General features: G+C 56.3%; 1 protein-coding gene across 1 annotated transcript; it reads right to left on the bottom strand.

The window, feature by feature from the left end:
* Positions 1 to 216: 216 nt before the first annotated feature.
* Positions 217 to 22,244, bottom strand: LOC119107421 (membrane-bound transcription factor site-1 protease). Its single transcript, XM_037230856.1, has 23 exons — positions 22,074 to 22,244; positions 19,393 to 19,778; positions 18,268 to 18,419; positions 17,816 to 17,948; positions 17,258 to 17,398; positions 16,650 to 16,870; positions 16,126 to 16,310; positions 15,403 to 15,529; positions 14,843 to 14,938; positions 13,240 to 13,448; positions 11,683 to 11,783; positions 11,045 to 11,336; positions 10,226 to 10,352; positions 9,378 to 9,509; positions 8,829 to 8,938; positions 8,298 to 8,385; positions 7,700 to 7,822; positions 6,894 to 7,029; positions 6,381 to 6,519; positions 4,654 to 4,777; positions 1,959 to 2,042; positions 855 to 996; positions 217 to 230 (listed from the first exon to the last, which is right to left on the bottom strand). The coding sequence occupies exons 2-23, from the start codon at positions 19,601 to 19,603 to the stop codon at positions 217 to 219; spliced, it is 3,087 nt and encodes a 1,028-aa protein (XP_037086751.1). The 5' UTR covers positions 19,604 to 19,778; positions 22,074 to 22,244.
* Positions 22,245 to 22,652: the final 408 nt, after the last annotated feature.

Here is a 22,652-nt window from a genome sequence, read left to right as displayed (position 1 = left end):
GGCCTAGAAAAAAACTACATGGGCAGGCATAACACCGCTACGCGAAGAGACAGCGCAAGCGAGAAGTGAGGCGTCAAAGTAGTGTTTCAAACCACAGCGTCTCGGGTGGTGCCGAAGCACTGTATTACATTCGGTGGCGACACATCTCACGGTGGATTTTCTTTCGTCTACTGTCAGTGGCTAAACATCTATCAAAGGACGCGCTCAGCCAATCGATCACGTCATCAGTGCTGCGGAATGCAGACAGCGCAGTGAGGCTTGTACACATAAATACACCGGTACAGCAGTCATCTGACACAAATCGTAACACAATCGTAGCGTAGCTGAGTCCCAGAGCATTCAGATACTGATGCCTCCATCATAAAACTTCAAAACGGGGCTGCGATTGAACTATGGAACATTGCACAAAATAGGCGCGAACAGAGAAACGGCATACCCAGTGTGCGCCGGCGCCCGTGCGGGCGCTGGAGCAGACAAAACCACCAGAGTCAATCGTGCGCAACAGAGCCAGGCGCCTTGCCCACATATATCACAACCTGGAGAGCGAGTCCCCAGGACGGCTCGCAGCAGCCCCAGCCAACTCTCAATCGTATAAAAACACCCGGCCTCGTCACACAATCCGCTCCTACAATGTCGAGGAGGCGGCAGCGGCGGCGGCGGCGGCGCCAAAAGCGGCGCCAACCGGCCTGAAGACGCCTGACTGAGCGCGAGGAGTCGGTCCGTGGGCTGGAGGGGCGAGCTGGCAGGCGGCCCCCGGTCGGCCGGCCGGGGGCCGCCCGCTCACACCACCGGCACGCGCACGGCACCGGCGGCGGCCAGCAGGCGGCGCGCCTTGGGCCGCCGCCGCCGCCGGCCGCGCGACTGCTTGTACAGGTAGCAGACGACGAACATGGAGACGGTGAGCAGGCCGATCAGCGCGTAGGCGGGCAGCGGCGGCCGGCGGGCGGCGCTCATCCGCACGGCACCGACGCCCGAGGCCGGCTCCGGCCAGCCGCTCTGTCGGCACGCGCACACCGAGGTCAGCCGGGCCACGGTCAGGCGGCCGCGGGACCGACGGCAGGTCACACGTAGGCCACGCGCGGAGGCCGCACGCGGTGCTGAGACGGCCCGGCGCGGGCAGCACAGGACATAACGGTGGCCGCCCGGCCGCCGGGGCCCGAACTCACAAAAGACTGGCCGCCACGCTATCGTAACAATCAGCACAGGATGAGGAATTTTGGAAAACACCGCTAATATCATGGCTCTTCGCCTCCTTTCAAGGGAACATTGATAAAAACATATTTTTCAGGCTCTAGCACATTCCATTAGTCGTGAGTTCGAAGCTTGCAACTAGTTCAAAAGTAGAGCTAAAATAGCCCACACATGCGTTCTTCACAGTGTCCACGTTTGTGTGCATGCAAACACAACACGGTGCCCAATCGAATGACAACACGAATCACGAATGCAAACGTATCAATCACGCCACATTTAGCTTAAGTTTAAGTGTGACTGAAGCAAACGTTAGTGTTATTTGGGCTGGTTTCCCAGCGATGCGGCATGTGTTCGTATGTTTGTCGAAGGTGCGTGTATACTGTGACGAGCGTGAGATGGAATGAACGCGCGCAAAACGCGCGAAAGTCATTGGTGAGTGATGGCACATCGTGTTTATCGTCGGATCATGCCAACTCTTGGTATGCAGAGCAGCGAGTTTGCCTATTTACGCGGGAATGTGCGCACCGACACCAAAAAGTGCCCCAAAGTCCAACGGGGACCCCCGCCACTTCAAAGACGAAAAAGAACGCGGCTTATAGCATAGTAAACGGGTTAAAATTTCGCTCCGTGCAATACAAAAACCCGGATGCAACAATGTTCCGCAATCTTGCATCAGATACACAGCGGCTGCTATACAACATTGTTAAATGCGCTTGAGATACCGTGCAGCCGCACCGGGCGCCGACCGTAGCACCCCATCCACCCACCTGCGGCGATTTGAGCACATCCTGGCGTATAGCGTTGAGCGGCAGAATGGGGCTTTCCAGACCCACAGACAGCAGCTTGGCGGACTGCAAGAGAGCGCACGCCGGCCAGACGGACGCGTGAGAAGCGAAACTGAGGCCGGCACGCGCACGCGCACACCTCACACCTCACACGGCACACGTCAGGCAAACAACACGCCGCGGTGCACATGCACGTGGCGAGCGTGGCGCCGCCGGTGCTGCCAGGCGGCGCGTCTGGGCCGCTTTGTCGGCACGGGTCAGCGGGGTGCATCCGATTGGGGGCGGCGCGACGCCCAGCGCGGCGCCGCCCCCAGTCGGAACGATGGAATTCCGTGTTCCACAACTGTGATGCGCCGTCACCGTCAACACGCAACTTTTCCACCGTCAATGGGCCGTTCCACGGCAGACCGGCCGATGGTCGGCAGCCTCGTCTTTCGGATGGGCCTAACGCACCTTTAAGGGTACCTGATGCTCTGAAGCTAACTGTGCAATGTTCAGCCCGACAAGCAGCGGTGGACCGAGCACTCGGGATTTCTGACAGGTCGCATTGCGTGACATCGGCGGTCTACATCTCATACGTTAACAAGTGCAATCATACAACGCCCATTTCGCATTAAAGCAATTATTTCTCCATATTATATAAACATATATACATTATATATATATATATATACATTTAATTATATTTTTATTTATTTAGATTATTTATACGGATTAGACATATACATTCGTTTTAATATTTGTGCTTCGTAATTGACAGAAAAATGTACTATTTTCCACCTCAAAATGCACACCTGCTTGCCAACTTTTGGTTGTCGTTGTTGATTAGAGTTTTAGGGCGCGCCGACTACTGTGGTCATTTCGCGCCCATGACACCCAGATTACGGAGGGAGTCATTCTCAGGGACAAACACCCAGAGATCCCAAAGTACGCGCACTTCCGTTATAAATTTGTTATATGTTTATGTAATTAACTACATGGAAACACAAGAAAAGTTACAGAAAATGGAAAAAAATGAAGGAAAATGACGCGTAAACTAAGGATGCCAACCACGCATGATGTTATTTGCGGTATGCAGCAAACTGAAGCACCTGCGACGCACTAAACTAAATTTCTAGTAAAAAGTGAGTTGTGCCCTCCCTCCCCCCCCCATCGCGAGATCCTGCGTACGTTTCTGATCATTCCAAACATACCCAATTGTATAGCAAAACTTGTGGACAATACTCCCATATATTTCAATAAAATTTTACCACCACCAATACGCCTGTTTGAAAGAGCCCATTTCCCCTCTGCTATTGAATGTTACCTATTGGTTGTTCGATAATAGCCGAATACTCGTGTACTTTGTTGCACTCCGTGTTAGGGTTCACGACTTATGTCACGAGGCCCAAGGTTAAAACGTCGGACCACGAACAATGAATCAGAGAGGTTTATATTATTAATTAGTACGATGTTCGCCAAACATCGCGCGAGTGTCCGCCATTCCAACGAGGTCTCTGCACGAGGTGCGGGTCACCAAGACAGGTACTCAGCCTGTGACCTCTCCAAAATGAGTCAGATATGACTCTGACTTTGACTATGACTCAGACATCGTTGACCTGATCGAGTTGAAAATGTACCGATAGATTTAGGCTTCAGAGTATCTCACGTAATCGCGCAATCCTCTGGACAAAAACTGTCATCTTATGCTGCGATCAGTGCTCAAACGTCGCCAAGGAAAACCATGGAAATCGCGTTTTACTGAAAAGACATGTAGATTTCAGTCATAAAAATCAGCTGGCAGATCTTCAAGCAAAACAGTAAACATTCTTTTTTATTTGTTCTTGTGGTCGAAAAGGTAGCCTCTTGTTTCAACCTGACTTTTCCATTATCACGACTTTCGCCTCCGTCTCGGACCTCCCTTCTCGTAAAACCCCTTCACAAACCCCTTTAAAACCCCCTCACAAAAGCTCCCGACTTTCCTTTCACCTCGGGTTATTTGCCAAACAGTGAGGCCCCGACCTCCACTCGCCATAAAATCACGCTCTGCCAGTTTTCAACCCGCGTGCATTCCCACACAAGCATACCCCGCATTTAAACGTAGACGAATTTGACAGTTCTGTCATCCTATCATGTCAGGCAATGAATTACAAGACCACAAATACCCAACAGTTAAACGTGAAAACGCTAACCGACTCGTTTTTGTTAAGTCACGCCAAACCACGTGATTTCGCCATTGACGAATGCCGCGGTGCATGAATACTTGAAGGCAGCGACCAACCGTGTAGCCTCGGCGTGCGGTCACAGAAAACTAGGCAAAACAATGACGCGCCGCTGACCTATACGGCGTCGTCGAGAGGCGACCTGGGCATGTCAGGGCCGCGTAGTGCCAGGTTTCCCTTAACTAACCACAATGGTAGCATGATCCGTGGCTACGTCTCACGTCTGGCAGCGGGCCAAAACCATCGCCACCCACAAACATAAGCGAAACAGCCAGCCCCACGACTTCGGCAAGAGAGCATCACCGAATCGCAGGATCTATCTGCAAACGCAGTGCAACGGAGCGCCAGCACTCGCACACTCGAATCTGGTGTATCGTATCATAGTGCACTCCGTCGGCGGCCAACGTGCGCAGTGCTCGCCAAGCAAACCTCCTCCCCCGGGCCGCCCGCCGGGCGGCGGTGGCGGCTGTCCTCACCTGGTACAGGTTGGACGGGCCGGACTGGTTGACCGGCGACGGGTGCGCCCACTCGCGGCGCGCGCAGGCCGGCAGCGGCAGCGTCGACTGGCCGTCCAGGCCGTTCTTCAGCACCTTGGAGTGCCTGCCGGGCGTCCGGCGACTGTCACGTGACCGGCCGACAGTGGCGCGCGCGCACGGCGTGACGGCGCGCCCGAGGGGCACGTGACGGGCATCCACGGGCGTGCCCGGTCACGGCCCACGGTGATACGCCGCTGCATTGTAGCCATCATCGTACGCTCCAATGGACCGCAGTCTTACTTGTCCGCTATGGCACAACTGATATGAAATCATCGCACCACGGCCCCCAGCTGATCCCGCATCTTCGGCGGGCCGGCCGACCCCGCTGAGAGGCCCACCGCCGAGGAGCGATTCCGGGACTCTGTGTGGCGCGTGGAGCGTTCTGAGAGCGCAGCACCGGTCGCGTCACTGCACCGCCTGAATTCAGCTCGCTCTACAACACCAATCCCCCCAGTCCCACTCGGAAGCCGTAACCAACTGCGCATCGGTCAGAGGGAGGAGCACGATCAAAATGCGATTCTCGCGTTTGGGCCACATCGAGGCAAAGCAGCTGTGTCTTTTCGTAGCTCAGCATGTGCGGGGTTTAAACACGGAGAGCCGCCTTCTAGGATGCAATCGACGTACGCGCGTAGATCGGGTTTGTAGGGTTACGATTTCAAATAGTTTTGATTCCTCCTCAATAGGTGAGATTTCACGCTTAAAATCTTATATTCTTTAAGAATGAAATCTTCCATCGAACTTCCCGTTTACGGCTTACACGACACACTTTCTTCCACACTTTACCTTTGTTTTAACGGCCTTTGACAAAAAATCTACGGAAACTCATAATACATTACTCCGATGGGAACACGTCAAGCAAAGCGGCGACTTCGACTTCCACGTTCAACATAAACGCAGTCAGCCGTCTGCAGCACAGACGCCTTCGTCGCCAGATCTGGAGAGAATCTGCAGAGCTGCTCGAACTGATTGAGTGAACGTCAGCGGACAAGCCTGTTCGAACCCAAGTAAATCGACGTGTGAATGGCCGAAGCCATACTTTAAGTAAATCAGTCTAAATGGAATGAACCAGTCTTTCAACCTGAATCTTTTATAAAAAATGAAAATTTGTTTAGTGCATACTTTGTGTGACCAAGTGCGTTTTATCATGTCAGGTATGCACAGCAATAATAGTCCTGCTATTACATTACAGAACATTTTTGTATTTGCATGCAGACGAATCCCTTTGTTCGGCCACAGCACTGTCATCCTGTCTACAGTAAATGCCGCTTGCAATAAAAAATGACAATGTGAACCAAAATGCGCCTTGTGCACGTTCCACTTCGAATAGCACTCCATAAAACACTCCTGTTCAGTAACTTGTTAACTTGTTGAACGCTGCTTGTTTGGCTGGTCCATTCCATAACTTAGACTATTGCACTTCAAGTGTGGCTTCGGAAATGCTTGAAGGATACACACACATATATATACACATTCACTTGGGTTCGGATAAAATTGCCTGCTGGCGTCTACCAAAGCAGAGTTCCTGAACACTCTGCTAGTTTACCACGTCACCACGTCCCGACCACCCCACGGCACCCCGTCGGCTGGGTTCGCTCGTGGCTGGGTGGAGCCGACGTCTGGCGGTCGGTCCGCCCCGGTCGGCGCACGTGGCCGTCCCCCCCCCTCACCTGTGCAGGTTGCTGCCCTCCATGCGCTCCGGCAGCACCAGCTCCGATGTCACCGGCTGCACGTGCTCCGACGTCAGCGTAGACGGCACGTGGCCCGACGACGTGAAGTGTAGCAGCGCCGACAGCAGGTTGAAGCAGTCTGAGAGTGGGGGGGGGGGGGGGGGGGGCGTTATGTCACGCCACGACGGCCTGATGGACGCGGACGCCACACAAGTGCGTCAGGTCCGTGGTGCTGCTTACCTTGCCGTTGGGCATGCGTGCGAACACAACGTCCACGGACTGATGTTCAGTATATGTGGTGACGGTAAAGTTTAATGCCATCTCGGTCAGCATAAATTCGAACTCGGGCGTCACCTTTCAATGAAGAGGTAACTTATTAAACCAGTCGCAAAGTGACCTAACTCATAACGTTAAATGTCGTAAACACTGTATGTCTGGTTACATTACCATCGATCCGAGGGGCTGATTCATTGCTGACTGGAGGGGTTATGGCGACGGGCGGCACCGGCTGACCTTTCTGCATGTGGCTGGAGTCGAGGCAGCTGGAGTCTCCGTAGAGGCCGATCCTGCCGCCGGCGGCCGCTCCGCGCGTCTGGTACAGGCCCAGCACGGCCGCGTCAGGCACCTTCTTCTTCAGCCCGTCCACGATCTGACGGCCGAGCACCCAGTCAGGCGCACGTACGGCCGGGTCCGCCCCGCCCACCCGGGGACCCCCGGAGCTGCCGGCGTTAGGCGGGCCGAGGTCCGCCCCGCCCACTCGGGGGACCCACCGGGCTACCGGCGTCAGGCGCACGTACGGCGGGGGACTGCCCCGCCCACCCGGGGACCCCCGAAGCTGCCGGGGTCAGGCGGGCCGGGTCCGCCCCGCCCACTCGGGGACCCCCGGAGCTGCCGGCGTTAAGTGTTCACTCTAGGGGCACAACAGCCGCCTCCCCCGCTCCGACACATGTGGACAAGTCCGGTCAGCTCCGGGATCGTCCTCCCAGCGGACAGCGGCAGGCGATGATAAGCATACTGAGGACGATAAGCGAAACCTTCCCACCCACACGGACGGAAAGCAGGCCACACAGAACCGCCGCACTCGATACAACGACTCTCACTTGGCCGCAACGTAACACCCGAGGCGAGGCGTAACTAAGGCGACATTTCAACAGCAGAAGCCGCGCTTCAGTGTCTGATGAGACGGCGCCACGGCCTTCGACCATCACTGACACGACGAGCACTCTGACGCTCTGAGCGCTCTGACGACCCCCCCCCCCCCCCTGGCGCGCCACCGGCCGTCGCCACCGAAAGGCGAGCGGGCGGGCGGGCGGCCGTACCTCCGCGGCCTGGTCTCGCAGCGAGTGGCGGATCACAGTGCCCTCTTTGGGGAAGCGGGCCAGCGTGGTGCCCGACGCGTAGCTCTGCGTCTGGCCATTGAACTTGAACTCGCCGTCCACCACCTGGCGGAAGACGGGCGGGTCAGGTCCGACGGCGGCCGCCCCAGCACCTCCGCCGGCGTCGGTCGCACGCCCTGACGTAGAGACTCACCAGAAGACCCGGTACGCGCCGATTTAAGACGAGTCTCTCAATCAAAATGAGTTTTCTCGCTGAGAAATTTGTTGGTCGATTTCAGCGCTGGTTGTTACGGCCTGGTACCACGCAACCATTTTGGAACTCAGGTCACGAACACACAAAGCATTTAAAAAAAAAAAACACGTGTGGCGGCCTATCCTTTACGGACCGCACCTTACACCTTATGGCAGACATGCGTCTGGTAACGATTAACAGATTTGGGCGCACTACGCCCATTCGCGATTGTTATCGTTTGCATGGACTGTTGCGACTTGGTGTGACACCTTAGTTGGTGATAATGCTGATAATGTTGTCCTGCGCCCCTGACAGTTCCTTGTGTTCGTGCCGGGTTGGTCGGGTTACCTGCTGGCTGAAGGCCATGCCCCAGGCGGCCAGCAGGTCGTTGAGGGCGGGCAGGTTGGCGCCTCCCGTGTCCGGCACCCACCACTCCCTGCGGCAGAGGGCTGGCGGTCAGGGCGCCCACACGCCGGCCGGCGGCGGTGGCGGGCGCGGACGGCGTCAGCGGCCGACGCCTGCCCAGCCGCCGCCGGCGTCCGGTCCGGGTGCGGAGCCCCGCGCACAGAGGGCGCCCACTGCCCCCGCCCGGTCACCGGAGGCGGCGCGGTGCACTGCTTCCGGCGGTCATCAGGCCGTGGCCGGCTCCACCAGCCACCCGCCACCTCCGGGGCACCGGGCGCCGGCGGTGGCGGGCGCAGACAACGTCGGAGGCCGCTGACGAGGTGTCCCTGTCACCGATGCTGCTCCCCTGGCGCACGCTGTTTCAACACCCCGCAACAGGCTGCCAGGCAGCGACGACGACCAGGGCCATGTCTTGACGCCTGAGTGACACAGCCACCCGACAACGGACAAAGCAACTGCCAACGTGACACCCACCTGGTGTTCTCGTCATAGAACTTGACCTTCTTCATGACGACCACGTTATACCAATCGGCGAAGATGAGCAGCGACAGGCCCTCATCCACGTCTCGACGCAGCTTGGCGGCCTGCACGACACAGACGCAGGGACGCGTCACGGATTGCGCGATGTCGCGACGCACGGGAGGGCGAGTACACCGGTTACACGCCTTGTCGGACGCCGGTTACACAGGCGCGAATGTCTTGCCATGCGTGGTGACGAGCGATGTCCTGTCGCTACACGCAAAGCAGCACGTCGAATAAAGTCGCTAATTCCGGTTAAATAAATGCCGAATATAGATCATATGTCAATAACGCTACCCACTCTGGTCCACAGGGCACGCCTTACCTATCGCCTGACCTGACGCCTGGTCTGACGCCTGATCTGACGCCTGGTCTGACGCCTGGTCTGACACCTCACCTGACGCCCGGTATGACGCCTGGTCTGACGCCTAGTCTGACGCCTGACCTGACGCCTGATCAAAAGAGATCGCATGACACCCGGCACTCCGCAGACGGCATGCCCACCTCCTCCGGGAAGTACTCCTCCTCGGCGTCCACGATCATCAGCGTGCCGTAGTGTTTGGCATCGAAACAGGTGAACGGCTCGCCGAGCACTTCCACGTAGTAGCCATTCGTGCGCAACGACTGGTACATGTCCTGCGGTGACAGCAACAAGCGGTCCACCATGAGCCTTCAGCGGTGACCATGGTGGTCCGCGGGGCGCACCATGGCCCCCGCAGGCGACGCGCTCGAAAACTCCAATGATCAACCAATCACAGTGGTCCACTCGCCAACCAGGCTACAGTTCTACGCGCAGCCCATCGTAGCTAGTTCAGTACACGGCGACACAGCAGCATTGAGCAGATTACATTCGGCAGTCGCACGGTCTTTATGTCATCTGCTGGCTCCGATGAAAGCCAAAACGTACACGACTGGGTCTCTGCGCGCTGCCCCGCGTGTAAAACGGATGGCGAATCTGACCATTTCCACAGCAGATAGTAACAACCGAAAGTTGACGGCAGTGGTAAATAGGAGATACAGTGGATGTAGGGTGATACATTAGCGTTTAAAGGTCTGAACTTTAAATATGTTCTAACCGACTCAGGTACAGTTAATCTTTTCTCGCTTTTTCTGGAATGTCTTTCTCAGTGCCTAAGGAATGCATGCGGTTTTTCTTAAACCAGTGCAATCATTTCAAACTAGTTACGTCCTGTACGCCCTTGCGCAGAGAGCCGCGCACATCCCAGTTTTCAGCCGACGTAAGGAGGTACCAAGACGTTTCTCAGAATATTTCGAAAGAACAATTGGGCGCCATGTGTGACAAAAGACCCAACAAGACACGGCAGCTGATCAGACGTGCTACCCCAACTGACCTTAAAGTTGGTGTGGATGTGGTCGCCGTTCCAGTCGAGAGGGTCGCTGACCATCTTGAGAATGTCACGCGGGAAGTAGCCCGGCGGGTAGCGCAGGTTGTGGTACTGGTCCCACAGAATCCGCTTACTGAGGACGCACGGCCCGCGGCGTTAGCCAGCATCATCTCGAGACATGACAATGTCAGTCAGCATCATACCCATACACGACAACGTCGGCCCGCATCGTCTCGAGACATGACAAGATCAGCCAGCATCATCCACATACACGACAAGATCAGCCAGCATCATACCCATACATGACAAGGTCGGCCGCCGCCGGCTGCGGCGCCGACACCGGAACACTAACCAGATGTACGCACCAACACATCAGGAAATGCATCCACGAGTCCACAGGTACACAGAAGTACCACCCAGGCTCCCACAGGACAGAGATCGGCGGGGGGCTGAGAGCAGCGGTCAGTGGGCTCAGCACACCGCCCCCTGCGCTGCTCGCTGCCCGGCGCCTCCGCACACCGCCTGCCGCTGCTCGCTGCCCGGCGCCTACCGCACACCGCCCATGCCGATGCTCGCTGCCCGGCGCCTCCGCACACCGCCCTGCCGCTGCTCGCTGCCGGCGCCTCCGCACACGCCCTACGCTGCTCGCTGCCCGGCGCCTCCGCACACCGCCCTGCCGCTGCTCGCTGCCGGCGCCTCCGCACACCGCCCCTTGCCGATGCTGCTCGCTGCCCGGCGCCTCCGCACACCGCCCTGCCGCCGTCCGGCGGCACAGCGGCCGCCGCCTGAAGGCGGCGCCCTGCCGCCCGCCCAGCCGCCGCTCACCTGCGCGGAGGCGTCGGGATGATGCGCGCCTTGAGCGCCAGCCGGACGGTGGAGGTGCGCGGCTCGGTCTCGCCGTCCTCAGCCGGCGACTCGACCGTCAGCTGCACGTGGCCCTGCACGGTGCCGTCCCAGAGCGCGGCCGCCTCGGCCACCGACACGGACACGGCCAGGAAGCCCGACCACGGCCACAGCACGGCCGAGTGCGAGAACGCCAGTCGCAGGTGGTGGCCGTACTGCGGCGTGTACGGGTGCCAGGTGGGGCCGTCCACGATGCGGCCCGACACGCCCATCCCTGCCGCCGCCGGGAGAGAGCGCCGACGTCAGATGGGGCACGGCAAAGGGGCTCGGGCCGAAGGTGACCGGGCGCTGCGCCGCAGCTACTGCCAGGCGGACGGAACGCGGTGTACGTGGATGAGACGGCGTTGACATGGCATGGGCATCACAACGCTGGCTAAAGCTCAACGTGAACCACGGCGACGACGCAAGAAAGCATTTCTCCTCCTGACGCGCATCCGCAAGAAGTCACTACGCACGCCGTCCAACATCGGCCGATGGAGGCATAACTAGCGGATCTCGACCAAGCCGGCACGGCCGGGCGGAACCGCTGGCCCGGTCAGGCCTCTGCACCCACCACGCACCGTTCAGGATGGTCACGTTGATGACGGTTGGCATGCCGGTGTAGTACAGCGGCTGCGTGCAGTACGGCCACATGTACTGGCACTCGGTCAGGTCCACATAGCTGTAGGAAACACCGACCATAGACGTTACACAGCGGCCACATGTACTGGCGCTCGGTCAGGTCCACATAGCTGTAGGAAACACCGACCACAGACGTTACACAGCGGCCACATGTACTGGCGCTCGGTCAGGTCTACACAGCTGTAGGAAACACCGACCACAGACGCTACCCGGCGGCCACATGTACGGGCGCTCGGTCAGGTCCACCCAGCTGTAGGAAACACCGACCACAGACGTTACACAGCGGCCACATGTACTGGCGCTCGGTCAGGTCCACCCAGCTGTAGGAAACACCGACCACAGACGTTTCACAGCGGCCACATGTACTGGCGCTCGGTCAGGTCTACCGGGCTGTAGGAAACACCGACCACAGACGCCACACTGCGGCCACATGTACTGGCGCTCGGTCAGGTCCACCGAGCTGTAGGAAACACCGACCACAGACGCTACACTGCGGCCACATGTACTGGCGCTCGGTCAGGTCCACCGAGCTGTAGGAAACACCGACCACAGACGTTAACTGCGGCCACATGTACTGGCGCTCGGTCAGGTCCACCGGGCTGTAGGAAACACCGACCACAGACGTTACGTACGGCCACATGTACTGGCGCTCGGTCAGGTTCCACCGAGCTGTAGGAAACACCGACCACAGACGTTACGTGCGGCCACATGTACTGGCGCCGTCAGGTCCACCGGGTGTAGGAAACACCGACCACGACGTTACATGCGGCCACATGTACTGGCGCTCGGTCAGGTCCACCGAGCTGTAGGAAACACCGACCACAGACGTTACTGCGGCCACATGTACTGGCGCTCGGTCAGGTCCACCCAGCTGTAGGAAACACCGACCACAGATTACGTGACATTTTTACACAGGTGCACGACCACACGTACTGGCCTCCGGGTCAGGTCCACCCAGCTGTAGGACAACACCGACCACAGACGTACCACAGCGGGCCACATGTACTGGCGCTCGGTCAGTCCACTCAGCTTTGGTAGGAAACACCGACCACAGACGCTACACTGCGGCCACATGTACTGGCGCTCGGTCAGGTCCACCCAGCTGTAGGAAACACCGACCACAGACGCTACACTGCGGCCACATGTACTGGCGCTCGGTCAGGTCCACCGAGCTGTAGGAAACACCGACCACAGACGCTACACTGCGGCCACATGTGCTGGCGCTCGGTCAGGTCTACCCAGCTGTAGGAAACACCGACCACAGACGCTACACTACGGCCACATGTACTGGCGCTCGGTCAGGTCCACCGAGCTGTAGGAAACACCGACCACAGACGTTACGTGCAGCCGTCGCCCGCACGGCCTATTGTCACCCAAGCATCCATTTACGGGCCGAGCCAAGGACGCGGCCCGAGGGTGAGACGACACCTGGCTACGGAGCCTCAACTAGGGTTATGTGGCGAGGCACGAGCTGGGACCATGGGATCGAGCCTGACCTGGGGCTCAGGCTGGCCTGCGGTTTGTAGCGTGACAGCACGTGGTACGCCTTGATGAGGTCGAGCTTGCCGGCGCCCTGCTCGAACATGTTGACACCGGGCAGCCGGCGGGCGGACGCCATCAACGCCTGCTTGACGCTGGCCGGGTTGATGACAGAGCCGCGGTGGAGCACAGCGGAGACCAGCAGAGCCACGGCACCGGCCACCACCTGGTCACAGCGGCCCAGAGGTGAGACGGTCAGCACGGCGGAGACCAACAAAGCCACGGGACTGCCCACCACCTGGTCCCACGGGCACAGACATGAGACGGTCAGCATGGATGGCGTCAACGTTAGAGGTCCGTCATTCCGCGCAGGCTCAGACGTCGAGGGCGCTCGGCCGAACGCGCAGCTCCTCACTGATGGCTTCAAAACCCGAGGACCCGAGACCGAACGGAGACCCGGGACCGAACAGCGCCCGTTTCGTTGGACCTGACATTGTGTTGAAGGCGCAGCCGTGCCGACCCGTGTTCCACGTGGGCCGCTTACAGTCGAGGCGACATCAAGGATAAAACGACGTTTAGGGCACGCCCGAGATGTGTGTTTGCATGACCATACATCGACATTCTGTGGGATGCTTTCCAAAACACGCTTCAGTAGTCTAATACTAACAATGATAAAACCAACAAAGGAGCTACATATATCAGCAGATGATCTGCTGCACCCATTCGAATACCAATAAGCACTTCTGGTCATTTTTTGACCCAAGCACCTCGTGACCCTTTCTACCATGTGACCATTTGAAGCTGGTTCATGCTGAATTGTTTTATTTTGCCACCAGAGATATGAATGACATTTGTAGCTGTCTCCGTAACTCTGGTCTCTGTTGTGCGTCGCCGAGGTCCGCATTGACGCCCCGGTATGGGCCTGTACACATTGGCGCTCTGGTATGGGCCTGTACACATTGACGCTCCGGTATGGGCCTGTACACATGGCCGCTCTGGTATGGGCCTGTGCATATTGACGCTCTGGTATGGGCCTGTACACATTGATGCTCTGGTATGGGCCTGTTCACATTGACGTCCTGGTATGGGCCTGTACACATTGACACTCTGGTATGGGCCTGTACACATTGACGCCCTGGTACGGGCCTGTATACAATGACGCCCTGGTATGGGCCTGTGCACATTGACGGTCTGGTATGGGCTTGTGCACAATGACGCCCTGGTATGGGCCTGTACACACTGACGCCCTGGTATGGGCCTGTACACATTGATGCCCTGGTATGGGCCTGTACACATCTTTGGTGAGGGACGTGAAGCGTACATGAGGCAGGTATTATACGGAAAAATTCCGCACAAAAAATGCGTATGTGCCACTTTGAAACACTGTGAGAGGTCACGCAGGTCAAGTGTCCGTGCGTGGTATGACCTCGGAAGGATACCATACGTCAGACATTACAGCTGCCTTGGGCAGTGGTTATGGGTGGCCCGTTACAGCTACATCATTGTAAAAACCTTTTGACAATGACATGATGAGTGCATAACCCAGTACCAGTGCGCGTGTGTGTGCGTGTGGAACGACGAGGGCGTGTGCCGGCGGCAGCCGGGCGCGGCAGTACTCACCGGCGAGGCGACGCTGGTGCCGCTCAGCGACTTGCAGCCGCCGGCCACGTTACTGCCGCGCACCGCCGACCCGTACGTCACCACGTCCGGCTTCACCTGAGCACGAGACGGCGCCGGCGTCACCGACCGCCGGAACGCCGCCGTGCGCCGCCACGCCAGCAGTCGGCCGAGAAGGCGGCGGCGGTCGCCAGGGGCACGAGTCGTCACACATCGGCACCAGCTCGCGCAGCGAGCACATCGGAACACCGACGTATCGCACTGCAACCAGCCTCAGCATTGGAGCCCCCTATGTCCCGGACTTACATTGGATCAAGCAACAGTCAAATCTCCCAGTAAGCAAGAGTAAGCGACAGCCCAGTATGGCACCGCGGGCTACATCCCGCGCCCAGCGCCCCCAGCCGACTAAGAGTTCAGCACCTCGACCGCCAGCACTGCGAGATCTAAGCAAGACTATCAGTCAACGCCGTGGCTGCTTTCCCCGCTGACGAGGTGCTTCCGAACCATGCTCGGCTGACGGGAGCGCGTGGGCGGAGCCGATGGCAGAAGACGATCAAACGCACCCGGCCGTATCCGGCGGGCAGCTCCCACGTGGTCATCCCTCGAGACGAGAAGCGCGCCATCTGGTCCTCGAAATTGATGCCGCCCACGCCGATCACGTCCATCTGGTCGGCCGGGTTGTTGAGCGTGCTGCAAGGAGCGGCGATCGGTCACTGGTGCGGCGTCGGCGGGAGCCCGCAGCGTGCCGGTCCAGTCAACCCAACAGCCCGGCTCGGAACGCGCCAGGCCCACGATCGGATGACACCGTGCTCCACGCCTGATGCCCCACAGTGGGGTGCAGTCCCAACGAGTGAGCCAGGGTGGCGCGTTAAGCTACTACTGACGCCGTGTGCCAGTCACTCGCCCGTAGAGGGGTCCATGAGCCAGTCACTCGCCCGTGGAGGGGTCCATGAGCCAGTCACTCGCCCGTAGAGGGGTCCATGAGCCAGTCACTCGCCCGTAGAGGGGTCCATATGCCAGCCACTCGCCCATAGAGGGGTCAACGTGCCAGCCACTCGCCCATAGAGGGGTCCATATGCCAGCCACTCTCCCATAGAGGGGTCCATGTGCCAGTCACTCTCCCATAGAGGGGTCCATGTGCCAGTCACTCTCCCATAAAGGGGTCAACGTGCCATCCACTCACCTGTAGAGGGGTCAACATCCCAGTCACTCACCCACAGGGGGGGGGGGGGGGCTCCGTGTTCCAGTCACTCACCCACAGAGGGGTTTGTGTGCCAGTCGCTCACCCGTAGAGGGGTCCGTCGTTGCCGATCGCCGATACCATGATGACGCCGTTGGCGGTCAGCTCCCACACCTTGTCCACGAACGGCTGGTCCATGAAGTCCGGCCCGCCGATACTCAGGTTCAGGATGTTGATTCTCTTCAGGATCGCGTAGTTGAAGGCGTCCAGAAACCAGGAGGTGAAGGATGACTGGCGACAAAAACAATGGGCTTTGGCGTGAATTGTGATGGCAAGAATCGCTACAAATGGCAACAGGCACGGGACAAGGACATGCAGTGGTGCTCGTGCAGGTGCTCGCCTTTCACACGCCCACACGCACAGGAAAATACGCAACACCTTCACAGTTTCGCCTCATACGCAGAGCTGTTATCCATCTGTCTCACGCTTCCCAGTCTCCCTCCCCTCCCCCCCCCCCCACACCCCTCCTCGTCCATCCCTGCCTCTCCACCTCTCCCTGCCCATCTCCACCCCTCCCTGCCTCTTCCTACGCATCCCCGCTCCTCTGGCCCCCGCGTCATCCTGCCGCACCTGCTTCTTGGTGAAGACCCGGAAAATATGCAGCTCGGCGTCGGGCGCGAAGCCCAGACACTCGGCCTGACTGGCGATCACACCGGCCACGAACGTGCCGTGGCCAAGCGCGTCGTCCAGCGTCTTCTCCGTCGTCCAGTTGGTGCGCTCCTTGACGCGTCGGAAGTGCGGGTGGCCCTTCTTCAGGCCGGTGTCGAAGATGGCCACCTTGACGCCCTTGCCTGGTGAGCAGAGTCGCGCTCGTTAGGCTGACCGGAACGCGCGAGCGCGGACAGCGAGACGTGTGGCGGATGCTGCCAGGGGAGAAGGCCCAGCACGACATCGATGTTTTAAGGAAGCGGAAAAAGGTTTCCCTTTGTCCTCCCTTTGTTCCCTTTTCATTGTTCTTTCAGTAAAATGCGAGAATGAGACACACAGATCGCAAACAGTGCCACATACGCGCGAGGCCGCCGGCGGCACAGCAGCCTGACAACGCCGTCAAGCTATAGCTTTATCGCACAGTCACCGCCATATGTCAGGTTACCCCTCCCCTCCCCCGTCTGTCGTGCGCCGACGCCCGGGACCCGGGGCTGCGGCCACCTCCGCCGGCAGCGTCTGTCGCCACTGACCGGTAACGCCGAACTGCTTCCAGAGCGTGTCCGCCTGCAGTATGGAGGTCACCTGACGCGGCACCGCCTTCAACAGCCGGCGCCCGTTGTGGCGACCCGTCGAGTGCCAGAACGCCTTGTTGCCCTGCGGCGCAATCACAGCTTGGTGAGGGGCACATCATCGGATACTGGGATGGGAAAGGACTCTGACAGCTGGATACCCACTCCGTTCAGACGCACTGGATCAGAAGAGTGTCATCCAACTGTCCCAAGACATCAACCACCCGGGCTGTACAACGCCATGGCCATAATACGAAAATGGCCCAGACAAGCAAGTGGTTATGTGCACAGGCCAATCAACAAATGGTAAGGGCGCTTCTCTGAGCTGTCTTCGTCACCGCCAGTCGCTCCGCCAGTTAACTATGGGGCACGGGTGTAACCATCGCATGTGAACCCCACTCCCCAGCCGGCTCACCAGCGTGAACGAGCGCCGCGGCGACTGGAACTTGACGCCGCCGGTGGCGCCGCCCGCCTCGTCGTCGGCATCCGTCTCCGGCGCGCCGTCGTCGTCATCGCCGCCGCCGGCCGGCTCGGCGTCGCTGGCGTTGACGTATGTGAGCGTGCGCACCACCAGCCGCTGCGGCGTGACGCGGCGCACCTGCGGGTGTCGCGCCAGAGCCGCCAGGCCGCGGCGCGGCTCCGTCTCGCGGATCTGCCGGGCGGCGGCGGAGGAGGTCGGGCACGGGTCTATGGTGTTTGCGTCCGTCTCCGGCCAGAGAGACGAGCGCCGACTGGGGACGCTACGCAGCGGATGGGCCAGGCAAACACAGCTAAATCAATACCCACGTAAACAAGGCGGACCGCGCCTCTGCCGCAAAGGAAACAGAGTCAAGCGAAGAGCAACAGTGACAGAACGAACGCATGAGAAGCAGCTTATGAACTAGTGCAAGCCAACCCACGAGCGACAAGGACGGGCACCCGTCGCCGCAGGCGGCGTCGACGTCTGGCGCCTAGCAGGCGACCGTCCGCACCTCCAGCACGTCGAAGTCGCTGGGTAGGTGCTTGGCGGGATTGTTGCGGGGGACGATGGTCCACTTGACCACGCCCGAATGGTTGAGCGCTGCGGCGATGAAGCCGCGACGGGCCTCTTTAGAGTAGTAGTTTTTGAAGCCCACGATGTACTCTGGAAGAAATGCCAGAATCAGTTGACATGCGTGGTGAATATATGCGTCGTCAAAGTCAAGACCGACGGATGTGGCGTAGAGCGGCATACATAATGGCCTACGTGCGTAAACAGAGCAAAAAGACGTCACGACCGCCATCAAAAAGGCGCACGGGTTCGATGAACGAAACGCTTCAGCATCGCTAAAATTCGTCAGGCACGTCACACCAGCTGATTCGATCCTCAGACTCCTCGCCCAGACGAGGCCGACAGGTACTCTGCTTGAAAATATTCTGCTGAAATGGCTGCCACGTAATGTATCCAAACGCGCAAAGGCGGAAGCTCCTCTGCTTTGAATAGATTTTCTGTCGTTCGCGAGATATTTGAAACTTGCTCCCACTCACATTGTTTGTCGGGTCAGTCTTCTTGTGGGGTGGGATATTCACGGCAATAAGAGGTACCCATTCGAAATTCAATCCTCAATCAGTAAATAAACTCAATCCCTAGCAATGTGTGTACATCATTGGTCGGTATATCCGAAAATACCTATTTCAATGAGAGTGTTAGAGGAAATCATGTCGATCCTCCTTAACATATCTATTTACTGCATTGTTCGGGCCAGTTTTGATACCGCACTTTCATGAACTAAAAATGGGTCTGCAGCGGATCCAGAATGACCTGATGTTAGCTGGGTGAACAGGGAAAATATTATGTGTGTGTGTCTGGGGGGGGGGGGGGGGCGATTCTCTATTCATCATATCTGTCGTCTTCCGTAAAAAACGGCTCTCCAGAGCGTCCTCACCTGAATATAAATTACAGCTGTGTTTTGCATGCATGCCATATGGCAAGTAATAGTTTTACAAAATATGCTGTCAAAATTTTTTTCCTGCTTTGAAACATTGTTTCCCTCAAATTCAGTGCTTCGCTGTAAACCTCGTCCTCACCCGCATACAAAACGCCGGCACAACGCCAGCGTCCCATTTTCCAAACATACCATGTTCCACAACAGTGGTGGCAAACTCCATCTTCACTTCCTGATCATCAGCAGGAGGGCAGTCACCCTCCGGGTCGCTTGCCGCCTCCTCAAACCCCTCTTTAGGAGAGCTTGTTGCCACATCTGGAGCCTCATCTGGTCCGCCTGGAGTGTGGTTTGTGGCAGCCACTGCCAAGGCCAAACCCAACCACACCCACAGCCAAGAGTTCATTGTCTAGGGCCTCATCATTCTTCATAAGAGATAAAAATACCAATGAAAGCTGGATGGGCAGCTGTTTATCATTAATTTACTCTAGAGCCTATGGATTCATTTGTCACTGGATGGCTCCTAAGTCTGCAGGTTTTCCAACTTCCATCCTTCAGATGCATTGGCAACCAGGACCACTCTGAAAAGATCAAGCACACTGTCAGGCTCCATAGCAGGTTTCCGTGAGCACGGGCAGGACAGCCATGGCCTAGACCTCCCACAGCTCCCCTGGTAGCAGCAACAAAGGCCAATTGTAGTGTTTGAAAGGTCTGGACCGCACAACACTGGTTTGCCCCACCCCACATGTGCACCTGGGTGCTGATTACCCCAGATGCCCTGGCAGACAGCCTAGGTCAAAGGTTTCAAATCCTAATGACACATGTGGTCAGAAGCAGAAATACCACATCCCACTGTCCTAGAACTGCATAGGTGCAAAATAGTTTGGTGGGTAACAACACAGGCTGCCAAAGGTGTGTGGGATGGAGGACCATGTCCATTCCATGAACAAGGTGAAACAATGGCCCTATGCAATCAATATGAATGGACATACTTGGCACTCCATAACCAATAAAGATGACATGCAACTTGCACAATACTCCTTGTTAAAGCATGGAGGCAAGAAATTGGAATCATGTTGCAAAATATATTTCGGTGCTGCAGCTCCTTTGGAGCATTTAGTCCAATTCAGAGCAGGACCAAAGTAAATGGATAGAAAACTAAGGATGATGACACAGCCCTAACATAAAGTGCATGGTTTGCATTCATGAGGTAGGAATCATGAGGAGTTAAGTTACTTTCAATCCCCTTTATATCATATTGTATCATATATATATATATATATATATATATATATATATATATATATATATATATATATATATATATATATAGATGGCAGCAATCAAGCAGTGAAACTGGCTATGATTTGACTATGCAGAGTCTGATTTCCCTGCAGGAGATAAGATGGTGATGATGGGGGCTTAAGGGTGCACTAATGACTGTGGCCATTTGTACCCAGATGCTGATGGTGCTTAGTGCACATAAGACAGAAATGTAGTAATGTGGCAGGGGCAAGGACATGACCCACATAAGTACTGCCATTGCTTGTTGTTGTCATTGTGGCTTTACAATGCACCCAGCTACAGAGGCTACATGGTGTCACTTGCCCCTCACCCTGATGGGAAGGATAGGCACCACAGGGAATCAAATCATGTACCTCTGGTCTCCCACACATGCAGCAGGTTCACATAGACATACTAACCACTACACCCACTCCCAGTGCTTGCATAAGCAAGATCTTCTGATACCAGCATTACCAGAATAGGCTTGTCTTTTTCTAGACAGAAATCTGCATAAAAACCTATGCTATGGATATGAAAAAATGCATTGTACAATGAATGACAATCCAGCATTTGTATAACTTTTTTAAAGTTGGGGGCCTACTCCCTATTGTACCCTCCACCACTCCCACACACTTGCCTTGCCTCTCATAATGCCAGGAAGGGCAGGTGCAGCAGGTACTGCTATATCAAACCTTGCACCTGCAGTGCCCCACACACAGACCTCATCCATTGTACCATTGAAACATTCAATATCTATCTCTAAACCACTACAGTATAAAAGATGATCAGGCTTGATAGTAAAAAAGCATAAACTGAGATCAGATGAAACTGGATAGGCTCAGCTAGCCCAAGCAAGACCTAACAGGCTGGGTCACCTGTCTTAGTCATAAGGATTATCAAGACCTTTTACCCTGACCACCTATGCTTACAGTAAACCTGAGTATCACAACATGTATAAGGTGCTATAAAATGAGAGTTCACCTGACCAAATATATTGATATCTTGTCATAAAAATATATACAGAGTTGGAAATTTGGTATGTGTTCTTCCCATACTGCAGGTTTTGGTATCACTGGTTCTGGTTAGCCTTTTAATCAGTTATTGCAACCATAAGAACTAATGTAATAAAACCAATACACCCTGATAATATTCCAGAAATAAAGAACAAAACCAATAAAAAATTCAGTGAGCCTGTTATGTAAGCAAACAGCAACATAACAGCAATGAAAGCAAATGGCTATGAGCAATATTCTTGCCAACACAATTTTTAACACTCAGTCAGCCATCAGCTTTATTAAATAGCCCACCTTTCACCCAATCAATCTTCAATCAACACAACATGGTTTACCCTAGCATTCATTGCTGGCACCAGATATTGCAGTAAGCACACTGCACACTTCGGGATGTAAAGTTGGTGCAAGTGCTCTTACAGTGACTTGAGGCTGGGTACGTGAGCAATATGTAACATGGCCCAGAGGCAGAAAATGAAGAATACTTCACGCGTTGTAATTTCCGATCAAAGATGGACGGAGTTCAGTGACTGGAACCCCGTCGACGGACGATGTTCAGTAATCCAGCACTCTCCCACCTACCTTACAACCACCCGATGAAAAATTGAGTATTTAGAAGATGGCGATGTTGAAATCGCCGTTTACCATCCGCAGGCAGAATTGCATCCCATAACTATCTGCAGTGAATGGTCCGATTCCCACACTGCCACAATACACAATCAACTCGGCCAGCCTTGACTCGGCTGCACGAAACTGCGGGCGAATGCGACGTACGACTGCGCCACAACGACGAGGTTGTCCACTGTGTGCGTACTCGTACGGCATTGGTTTCTACCCCATGACGTCATGAATCGGTTTCCTAACGCCGTTACGTCTTTAATTATGTGGCGTCGAAAACATCGGTACTATTTTAAACCGTGACGGAGATCTTATCGTTTTAAGAGTTGCCAAAATCCACCCATAAGACATCCGCTTGGTCAAGCAGCCGACACTACTGCGTTACGGCTCCCAGACTTCACACTTCACACTAAACCCTCAGGTCAGGGGCGTAGTTTCATATTGATTGGAGGGTGGGGGGCTTCAGAGGAGCCTTTTTTGGAAGAAAGTGGGCTAAATCCGGGAGCAAACCTGTTGGTTTGCACGTTTCGGGCTAGGTTGAAT

The sequence above is a fragment of the Pollicipes pollicipes genome, unplaced genomic scaffold (genome assembly GCF_011947565.3).
Source record: "Pollicipes pollicipes isolate AB1234 unplaced genomic scaffold, Ppol_2.1 Scaffold_6686;HRSCAF=7923_pilon_pilon_pilon, whole genome shotgun sequence".
Classification (NCBI taxonomy): Eukaryota; Metazoa; Arthropoda; class Thecostraca; order Pollicipedomorpha; family Pollicipedidae; genus Pollicipes; species Pollicipes pollicipes.
This window is presented reverse-complemented; position numbering and strand designations above follow the sequence as displayed.